At 40.1% G+C, this 11,930-nt stretch overlaps 1 protein-coding gene across 1 annotated transcript; it reads left to right on the forward strand.

Annotated features, from left to right (window-relative positions):
- The first annotated feature begins 6,808 nt into the window (after nt 1-6,808).
- LOC121725639 (oocyte zinc finger protein XlCOF15-like) lies at nt 6,809-11,410 on the forward strand. The gene is made up of 2 exons (XM_042112667.1): nt 6,809-6,825; nt 10,753-11,410. The coding sequence occupies exon 2, from the start codon at nt 10,821-10,823 to the stop codon at nt 11,325-11,327; it is 507 nt and encodes a 168-aa protein (XP_041968601.1). The 5' UTR covers nt 6,809-6,825; nt 10,753-10,820; the 3' UTR covers nt 11,328-11,410.
- Nucleotides 11,411-11,930: the final 520 nt, after the last annotated feature.

Raw genomic sequence — 11,930 nt, forward strand, 5'->3', positions numbered from 1 at the left:
AGACTTTCGAAAGATGAGCATTGCTCGTCGTTTGGGAGCGCGATATAGCATGCGAGGTACATACACATGCGGTATCTATCATGATCTATGTCTGTGGCAAACATCATCTTCTCGATCCAAACAGCGAGCATAAAGATACAACTTATCCCACATACGTAAAAAAATGTATTTGCAAGTTGCAACAATCTTTTTTTTATTACAAATTACCCACGAGAACGAAGTTGAGAGCACAAATAAAATATTCAAAATATGAAAATAAATAGTTGTGTAATTCTAGGTGAACAAGAAGAGGATCCGAGATACACGATTACTACAAACGAAGACGGAGCAACGGTGTTTTCGTGTAAGATGTGCCAGAAAGTGTTCATGAAAAAAGGTTTAATCAGGCAGCATCATAGAGAGGTGCATTTAAAGAAACGACGACGTTTGCGGAGCTGCCACCTCTGTGATGTCTGCGTACCGGGTCACCAGCGCTCGGCACACATGGAGGAAGCTCACGGAGTGCCCATGCCGAAGTGCAACGCCTGCGACAGAAAGTTCGCATACCAATTCAAATTACTGCGTCATCAGAGAGCATTTCACATGGGAGAACGAGAATACGAATGTGACGTCTGCCACAAGAAATTTGCCAATGTCGCTCATTTAAACAGGCATTTGGTCCTTCATCGCCCCGAACGACCTTTTGAGTGCAATGTTTGCGATAAGAGTTTTAAAACATCAAAATATTTGCAAATACATATGAGGATACATTTGAATGACCGAAGATTCGTGTGCAAGTTGTGCGGGGAGAGCTTCGTGCAGTGGCCCAGCTTGAAGTATCACGTGACGAAAAGACATCCCGAGGAACCGTAGTATTCATTCACTTAGGTTATATTGCATGAACTTATAATTATTGTCAGTTTACGAAGAACTCAGTAATGATATAATTATAGCCAATTATTGATAAATTTTTTATTTTATTTTTGTCCTTATCAAAAAATCAGTCCCACGTGCAATCTTGCGATGAGGTGCTGAGCTTTTTTTATTTAATTATCTTCACATGTAAAAAGAATATGTAGCGCAAAAGCCAGCGAGAGCCATGTTTCGCCATTTTGTAAAAGCTAAATCTTGAAAGTACATAATGTACTTACTTACTGTTTTGTTCACGTACTTGGTACCTCCTTTTTTCTTTAACGGTGGGAAATGCATTGCGCATTCCCGGCAACCCGAGGGAAAGGCCGCCTGCTATACTTTAAGCTGCTAAAACCTTCGGAGAGCAGCCTCAGGCACCGGGCTGCTGCCCGGCAGCGGATTCCCAGATTCAACGTCCAAGCCCCGTTTACGACGGGAGTTGGCGTGCGTGTGGGATCTGCGGCCACGTCCGCTTCTCTTTCCCGTTCGACAGCCTCTTTCTGCGAAATGACATCCTCGCAGAAGTCAGCTATAGCTATATCCTTCGCTCGACCGAACCATTGTCGTCACTATGGCCGGGATACTACGGTCGTATCCGATGGTTGCGCAGAAAAACGCTAGTTGCTCCGCCCATTCTGGGAAGTCCTCGAGCGTGTGCTGCTGTGTCGTCTCCGTGATAGCAGTGCCACTGCGTTGCAGGGCTTGAAACCGGTTCAAAATCAACCGGAACTTTAAGGGTTAAACAAATTTTGTTATACGGTTTCGTTCCGGAGCGAACGAAGGGAGAAACAAAATAGGAACGATATTTGGAACCTAAATAAATCGGTTTATAGTGAGATCGGCCGCGAGTCGCGACTTGATCAAAGTTTTTATTTGCTGTGTGCGTCGCTCGCGCTCGCAAATGCTGTTCTGTTCTGTTTAGTGTGAAAAATAAATATCCATTACGCACGTTCTATGAACATGGGCCGCAAATCATTTCCTGTATTGAAAAGAAAATTATAATCGGTTGATAAAAAATACCCATATTTTTAAAAACCGATTCATAAACCGGTTTAGAGGAACGAAACGTTTTTCAAAAAACCGGTTTCTAAGACCTGCTGCGTTGTCGGTTCTCTTCTAGAAGTACGATGCAAATAATGGCCGAAACACCGGTGCCCGGTCAACATCTGCTACAAACGGAAGGTGAAGCGAGTTACCCACATCTGCAGGTGCGGTCGACTTACCGCCACCATCGCATTATTATAATGCGCCTCCCAAGTGTGCATTATAATTATGCGCGAGCCTGACGCCTCCACCGTGTGGTCAGTTCAGGGTAAACTCTGTTTCCTCTCTCCTTAAACTCCGCCGTGCTATAGTAAATTTCACCCAGAACCCGCTTTCCCAGGTCCAAAAGCGGGGTTCTAGCGGACGAGCGCTACTTCGCAGGATACAGTGCGGTATCCGCGGTTGATTCGCAGCGTCATCGATCGCTGTGGGTTTCGTAGTAGCGCCCTGCCCTGGGCGTGAAGATGGTCCGCCCAGACGAGAGCTCCATACAGGGTCATGGAGTGAAGAACCCGGTCAAGAGTTGACCCAGGACCCCCAAATTGGGTAGGAGGCGTCCAAGGCCCATGGCCGTCTTCTTTAGTCGAAGTACCAATCGGCGGAAATGAGCGACGAAGGACCAACTGGAGACCAACGCCAGGTCCAGGTATTGCAGTTTGCGTTCCGATCGGCACCTGAATATCTCTGATGAGGAGGATTGAGTTAGCAGGAGAGCGCCTTCGGAGGCCACGGAAGAAAATGGCATTCGTTTTGTGTCGCGCAACTCCTACCCATCACGATTCGGACTATAACACCGTCGCGGCCGACGCAGATTACCTTCTGATGGTCTTACGGAGGTACCATTGCAAGTTGTGATATCGAAGACCTTCCCCGATGGTTTCAAAGGGTAACTCGTTAAAGGCAATATCAAAAGACAGCGCCAACACCAATTTGCCATTCACAATCTGGTCCTCCGTATGCTCTTTGACCTGGAGGATTGCGTCTATTATCTAGCGTTGTGACCGGAAACCATACTGCGCCTGGGTGTATTGACGATCTGACAGCGTCTCGACTTCCTCAACTATCCTCCAGTCATGGACCAGTTCTCGAACCACGGGGCTGGCAAAGAAGAGATCGATATACCCATTACTGGGCTCTGGTTCTTCTGGTTTCTACCCGCCGCTGCGCAGACAACGCGCGGCTTCGCGCAGCAGTCGGAGTACAGCTGCTGGCCCCCGTCCACCTCTGTTTTACATCGCCGCGCTATATGGCCGACCTCCAGGCAACGGTAAAATTTCATAACACGCGGTTCGTTCTAATAACTGGACTCGTGCCTCGGCGTGCTGGAGCTCGCTCTAGCCAACGAACAGAATATGACCCGTAGCTACAAGGGAGGCCATGTGAGCGTGAGAGAGCCATGCTTCGGCACGAATGGGCCGGCTCAACCGGAGAAATACCACGGGCTCACAGAAACTAGCGTAAAACAGCACTTGTGCTGTGTTTCGCCGAGTGAATGAGCTGACCGGTCCCCTACTCTATTTTCTTCCCTACCTCCTCTACCCTCCCCTATCTTAAAAGGCCGGCAACGCACTTGCAGCTCTAAATAAAAAAATACAAGGGTGTTGGCGGCAGTCACGGGGCTCCCTTTCGCCTATACTCCTACACTCGCCACCTTTATGTGTTCCGGGGAGCAACTCGTTCTTGCTATAACCGCGGCTATAACATCCTCTTTCGTTACGGAGTCGTCCAGACCAGAAATGCGTATGTTAGAGCATTTCGATGGTCTGGCGACTCTGGCTATTCCTTCCAAGACACCGCGTAGCCTCTCCGCAAAGCGGTCACCGAGCTCGCTGGTCGCAGTGCTCGGGAGTTCCATTATTCGGGCTCCTGTAGCTGTAATTCATGCATCGAATGCCAGTTGATTTGTTGGAGAGCCGATGTTTCGATGGCGTCCTTGTGGCCAGCGCTACGTTCCACTGCGACGTGCTGTAGCGTGACGACTACGCGGCCGTAGTGGGAACTGCGTTTCTCCTCCTCGGCCTGCCGGGAACAGCAGCAACTGATGAGGCCGGCGGTTGCTATGCCTAATAATACTATGAATATGTAGAACATTGTTTTTAAATTTTATGTATCATCAATACTTTTCGCAGCGCAAGCGCAATAAGTATTTTTAATGGTAAATTTTTAACACATTTTTGCAATTTTCGGAAGGATTTCTAATATTTTTCCGAATTAAACATAATATTATGTTTATCAGTTAATGATGTTACTAGCTTTCTGTAGGTGAATGAATAATAAAAAATAAAATAAAAAAACTCTTTATTCAAACAAACAAAACAGATCAATTTACACACGTTACAAAAACAGAAATAGTTTGAATTGGCGGCCTTACTGCTGGAAGCAGTCTCTACCAGGCATATAACTAAAAATATTTAAAATAAAAATAAAATAAGATACTATTAGTATATAAATAAATAAATATAATACACAAATAAATATAATAGATACTTTATACCGAATAAAATAAATACATATAAGTATTATAATAATATGAATCGAAGAAGAGGATAAATCGTAAGGGTTTAAGAGTTTGCAGCTAAATCTAAGTAATATTGTTTGAGTCTTTTTTTAAAAGTATCAATAGTCAATGAATATTTAAAATCAGTTCAGTATTTTATGAACAAATTCAATACATGTAACAAAACAAAGAAACTTTTCCTCCTTATATTATTATATATAATATTAATTCTATAGATATTATTGTATTATAATATATTATATAAATATAAATACTTACTAATATTGTAAAGAGGAAAACTTTGTTTGTTTTTTGCTTGTTTCATTGTAATGAAATAAGCTCAAAAACTACTGGACCGATTTTAAAAATTCTTTCACCATTCGAAAGCTACATTAAAACTATGCGTCTCTTAGACACAAATCAGGTGTCATTTGAAAGGGATACATAACCCCTATAAAATGCCACTGTTCCCCCCCGCCCCCCTCTCCCTATATGGCGTGATTCAAATCCCAACCCTCGGTTTCTGTGAATTGACATTGCTGGGTAGGCATTTGCAGCGGTAACTTTGGGTCCCTGTTGACGAAAAATGCGGGAACGTAGGTGAATGAAATTTTTCACAGTTAAAGTTTATATGGTGAAGGAGTGCATCGAATGAATATTATTATGTTGAAATTATGCTTTCATCATACATTATTTAATAAATAAAACATTACACACGCAACAATGTGTACACTAGGATCTTTTGAATGACAAGCCTATGCAACCGAATATACTCTTTTTGGTAGCTCCAATACCATTTTAACTTTAATTTAAAATTGAGTGGACTGTAATTTGGGAATAAAATGAGGGAATGAGCAGATTTTACTAACCTCTTTTTCGTTCTGTACATTGACTTTTATAAGTGGACTCGGCATAATGGTCTCTACCAAATCAAAATACTGTGGCCGGTCCGCCATTTTATTTTCCGGTTCTCCGCGGTACATAAACTGTCAAAGTGTCGTATTATAGGGATGTCGAAATTGAAAGAAAATATCGATATATCGATACATCGATATTTGAAAAAATATCAATATCGGTCTCGATATATCGCGAAAAAAATAGGCACTTGAAATGTTCACAAAATACTCAGTTGTATACATACTTAAATAATAATAATAATTGATGGTAAAATTAAAATAAACTGTAAACACTTCGTGCACGAGTACAACTAGTATTTGTCCGATTTTTTGGTAATTTTTGCCCGATATCAATAATGGCAACTTAAATAATAATTAATAAACTTAAAATAAATTAAATAGTTTTATTAAAATTAAGGAGGCTCCTATATAAAAAAAACCCATATTTGCCTATTTTGTCTCTATGTATACATAGAGACAAAATAGGCAAAAATGATATTTTTTTTATATAATATAAAAAAAATCATTTTTGATATCAATATAAGTCTTATAAATATATATAACAGGACGCTCACTTATAACATGTTAGTTTATCGATGTCCTCGACAAATATCAACCGAGTGTCCCATCACTATAGACCGCCATGTTTAGTTCTTGGCAATATGGCGCCGGCCACACTTTTTTGTAGTTATGTCGCCTCCATCTGTTTCCTTATTCATTGGTTCTATAGCTCATTTCGAGAGCCCTCTTTTCTTCTTTGCTTGACACAGATTTTTCACACTTGGCGAATTTAAATAGTTCTATAGGCTATCGCGCATAGTAATGACGTAGAAATTACAATTCGTTAGTTTCACAGCGGCGGCGGTCAGAGGTCGACGAGCGGATCGTTTAATACTGACACACGAAGACAAAAACTGCTCTTCATACAGGGTGCAATTTAACCTTCCTGCCAAATTTGGATATGTTGATCCTTGTTAAAAATAAAAATACACGTATTTTTTCTTTTATAATCACTCAGTACTAAAATGTTGAGAAATGGCTTCCGAAAGTTATCCTACCAAACAGCACAAAATATGGACACATGCGCCATGCGCGGCCCGCGCCGCCCTCCCGCTTCTTAGTTCTTTTATTATCATAAGTTCTTGTTATTATCATAAGTTGCGAATTTTCCCTTCATACTTTGACGGGCTTAGGACCGGATGGAATGATGGATGGATGGAAATAGGAATGGATGAGAATATGTCACGCTCTCGACGCGTGATTTGTGAACAAGGATTTTTTATTTCGCTACCTTCAATTACAAAAAATATTTAATTTTTAAATTCGGGTTCATTCACTTTTATTTATGGTTGAAGTTTGTTGTCAAATTGAAAATTGATTATGTTCATAGTTTTTTTATTGATTTATGTATTATATTTATTATGTATATATTATATAACAATTTTTTTGAATGAAATAAGCACGGCCAGGATTGAAGGTCAAAAAATCCATAACCAAGTATTTAATACATTGAATAGCTCATAACAGTAAAATTTTATTGGAACGAAAGATTAACTAAAGATTTTTATTGGAACGAAAAATCAAAAATTTATTGGAACGAAAGATTAACTAAAGCAAATAGAGATATTTTTCGTGCGACCAGGGAACGATGTAAGCAATTTAACTTTCGATACTGCTGGACCCGCAACGGCAACATCTTTGTTAGAAGATCTGATGGCAAAGAAGCTAAGCGTATTACATCCATGGCAGACCTGGACAGTATTGTTGGAACTCCTGCAAACTCAAGCATTTCGTAGATTAAGTCTTTCTTTTCTGTACTTTGTTTTTGTATTTCATATTTACTCACAATTTGCGCTGATCCGCACACCACAATTAGTCACACTACACATCTCAGCTACTCACCTTCTCTTCATAATCATATCTCCCCGTAATATAAGCTCAAAACACATACTTGACTTGTGGTTTTTTTCTTTAACAATGCTTTCAGCTCATTGCCCCAAACCACATGATCATGCTATATACAGCCTTCAATCTCAAACCTCTAAAAAAAAAAAACTCTATCACACTCGTTCTCTAATAATATGTCGTAGATATTATAATTTTAAAAATTGTTTACAGTAATGGATCTATCGGATGAAATTGATCAATCGTTAACAATTACATGTGAAAGGTTAGAGAACTTAGAAGCAGGGCATAGATTATTATCTAAAGATCATGACTTCTTATGCCTGACGCTTAATATTAGAAGTATTAACCAGAACTTTGACTCCTTTTTAGTGACTCTTAAACGTTTAAATTTTCAATTAGATGTAATCATATTAACTGAATGTTTTCTGACTGAAGATACGATCGTTCCTCTGATCCCAGGATATGTGTCATTTAGAACATCAAAATATATTAATAAAAATGGGGGTGTCGTCATCTATGTATCGGATAAATGGAACGTCTCATCTTGTGAACCAGACTGTGATGATTGCAATTGCTTACAAGTCACTCTGGATGATAGAATAGTCGTTCTTGGCATATATCGTTCGCCCTCGTTCAGATGCATTGACCGGTTTTTGATATCACTTGATAATTTACTGCAAAATAACAGCACAAAGATTCTGATGCTAGGCGGTGACATTAATATAAATACGCTGTCAATACCATTAGACGATAGCTACGCAGAATACCTGTGTATGCTTTCTACTCATAGGCTTCTGCCAGCTATTACTCTCCCCACAAGAGGTTCATCCTGTCTCGACCACCTATTCACAAACTTACTTACCCACACTATAGGCATAGTAGCAAACTCAAATATAACAGATCATGAATTATGTATATTGGCAACTTCACTCAAAATAAACAAAAGACCACTGCAAAGAACTCGAGTTAAAATTAATTATGATGGCATCTTAGAGGATCTCAGTTCCGATTGGACCTCTGTTATTACAAGCGGTAATGTTGAGCAGGCCACGGAGAATTTTTATCATATATTAAGAGCATCTATTGACAAACATTCACATTCAGTCCGCATTAGTCGTAGTAAGTTTAACATTCATCCCTGGATTACCCCAGGACTCATGAGGTGTCAAAGAAATCGCGACAAGCTACACATGAAATGGAGAAAAGATCCCAACAATAAAGTAGCAGAACACACATACAAAAGATACAGAAATTTTCTTTTTAACCTCCAACGAAATTTGAAAATTGCCTATGAATCACAAATGCTCGAACTCAACAAGGGCAACCCCAAGAAACTATGGTCTTCCATTAAAAAAATATGCCACATAGCTGATAAGAAAAATGAAGCGAATGCCTTAAGTTTTATTGAGGCAGACCCTGTAAGCTCATTAAATAAATGTAATGAATACTTTACACACGTTGGCTCAAATTTGGCTAATACAATACTCAAAAATCTTGCTACGACTGAAAAGAACTTGGCAAAAAATTTTAAACCTACGCGATCAATTTCTGACTCATTATTTTTGGCCCCCACAGACCCACAGGAAGTTCACAGCTTGATATCGGATTTAAACGTAGATAGTTCTCCTGGATCAGACCAAATATGTCCCCGATTGATTAAACATATTGGATCTGCTATCCTCACCCCCCTTACGTACATTTATAATTTGAGCCTTTCAACAGGAGTATTTCCCTCTAAATGGAAAACGGCGGCTATTACTCTTTTGCACAAGGACGGTTGCAAATATAGTCCTAACAATTATCGGCCCATATCGTTGTTATGCATTTTCTCCAAGCTGCTTGAGAAAATTATAAATAAACGTCTGACTAATTTTTTGGAATCACACAATGTCATCTCTAAGAAACAGTTCGGCTTTCAGCGTAATAAGTCGACCGAGGATGCGACAATGCTTTTATGTGATATAATATCTTCTGCTTTAGATCAGAAGAAATACTGTCTTGGAGTATTTTTAGACCTTTCCAAGGCTTTCGACACGGTTTCAATCCCAATCCTTCTTAGCAAACTAGAATCCCTCGGTGTAAGAGGTGTACCTCTATCTTGGTTTCGTAGCTATCTATCCGATCGGCTACAATATATTAAGTATGTCGGTACCGTGAGCAACTCTCTACCAATAAACTTTGGAGTTCCCCAAGGCAGTATCCTGGGTCCTACTCTGTTCTTGTTATACTTGAACGATCTTTTGGATTTGCAGTTGGATGGAGTGGACATTGTCTGCTATGCAGACGACACCGCATTAATTTTCCGTGGTAACACTTGGGAAGAAGTCTTTGGAATTGCCGAAAAAGGTCTCGGTACAGCTTCTAAGTGGCTTAACTCAAACCTACTGACGCTTAATGTACACAAAACCAAATATGTCGCATTTCATATAAGTTCCTCTTCAAAACCTGCTCTGTCCCTCTCGTTAAAAATGCACTCCTGTAACTCTAATTTTTTATCATGTTCTTGTCCTTCCTTGCAGCGCGTGGACAATGTTAAATATTTAGGCATACACATAGACGAAAACCTTTCATTCAGCCAGCATATCTCTTCAACTGCTTCTCGCGTACGCAAATTGACTTTCATTATGAAAAACCTTAGATTTTCGGCAAATAAGGAAGTTGTAAATACCGTATACAAAGCTCTCTGTCAATCTACACTCATTTATGCAATTAAAGTCTGGGGCGGAGCAGCTAAATCAAAACTAATTCAGCTCGAGCGTGCACAAAGATCTGTCCTTAAAGTTATGTTGAAAAGGCCATTTCGATACTCAACCAACCTACTCTATAAAGAAAGCAAAGTCCTACGTGTCAGACAAATTTATATCCTAAGAGCTGCCACCTTCCAACACAAAATTATTATAAACTCTCCACAGTATCATTCCCTTCTCGACCGCAGAGTTTACAAAATTCCAATTCCTCAAGTACGTACGACATTTGCACAACGCCATGCACCCTTCCTAATACCTTACCTGTATAACGAAGTCTGTAAAAAAGTCCCGTCCTTTATTAAGTCAACAGTTAGGCAATCAAAGAAAATCTTGGAGGATTGGCTGTTAGGTATAGACTACATAGAAACTGAACTCTTATTGAGCCACTTATAAAAGACATACACACACACACACACATACACACACACACACAACACTTACACACATACACAACACATACCAACACACTTCAACAAACCTTATTATGTCATTGTTCAAGATTAAATATAACTTAGATTTAGTGGTTAGTAATATTGTATCCGAGCAGGTTAATTGGTATCTCATTATCTGGTTTTTGCGACACAAGCTGTGCTTAGTGCAAAGGCCGCTGCAAACTGTTTTCTCATAAAAATTCTAGTCTTAAGCAAATTGCAATATAGAATCGGTATGTTATGTGTAAAAAAGTTTTGGCAATAAACATATTATTATTATTATTATTATTATTAATTAATTTAAGTAAAAATAAAAATAAATAATTTTGTACTTATAGGTCAACAAGAAGAGGATCCGAGATACACGATTACTACAAACGAGGACGGAGCAACGGTGTTTTCGTGTATGATGTGCCAGAAAGTGTTTAAGAAAAAGGATTTTGTCAAGCAGCATTACAATGAGGTGCATTTGAAGAAACGTCGACACTTGCGGAGCTGCCACCTCTGTGATGTCTTGGTGCCGGGTCACAAGCGGCCGGCGCACATGGAGGAAGCCCACGGAGTGCCCATGCCGAAGTGCAACGCCTGCGACAGAAAGTTCGTAAACCAATCCCAATTGTTGCATCATCAGAGAACATTTCACATGGGAGAACGAAACTACGAATGTGACGTCTGCCATAAGAAATTTGGCGATAACAAACATTTAAAAAGGCATGCGATCCTTCATCGCCCCGAACGACCTTTTGAGTGTAATGTTTGCGATAAGAGTTTTAAAACGGCAAAATATTTGGACACACATATGAGGATACATTTGAATGACCGAAGATGCGTGTGCAAGTTGTGCGGGGAGAGCTTCGTACAGTGGTCCAGTTTGAAGTATCACTTGACGAAGAGACATCCCGAGGAACCATAATAAATTCACTTAGGTTACATATTGCATGAACTTATAATTTTTGTCAGTTTACGAAGAACTCAGTAATGATATGATTATATCCAATTATTGATAAAAAAATTGTTTTATTTTTGTCCTTACCAAAAAATCAGTCCCACGTGCAATCTTGCGATGATGATAAATAGGGTTCCTGAATATCTTCCCCATATATTATCGTATTAATCTCAAATTTCCATCCAATTGTCAAAATCTTATAAATATCTACAAAAAAGTCCGCGGACAGCGACACACTATACCTATATCTTTTTTTTAATGAAATAAGGAGGCAAACAAGCAAACGGGTCACCTGATGAAAAGCAACTTCCGTCGCCCATGGACACTCGCAGCATCAGAAGAGCCGCAGGTGCGTTGCCGGCCTTTCAAGAGGGAATAGGGTAGGGATGGGAAGGGAAGGGAATAGGGGATGGTAGAGAAGGGAATAGAGTAGGGGATTGGGCCTCCGGTAAACTCACTCACTCGGCGAATCACAGCGCAAGCGCTGTTTCACGCCGGTTTTCTGTGAGAACGTGGTATTTCTCCGGTCGAACCGGCCCATTCGTGCCGAAGCATGGCTCTCCCACATAT

This window comes from Aricia agestis, chromosome 3 (assembly GCF_905147365.1).
Source record: "Aricia agestis chromosome 3, ilAriAges1.1, whole genome shotgun sequence".
Lineage (NCBI taxonomy): Eukaryota > Metazoa > Arthropoda > Insecta > Lepidoptera > Lycaenidae > Aricia > Aricia agestis.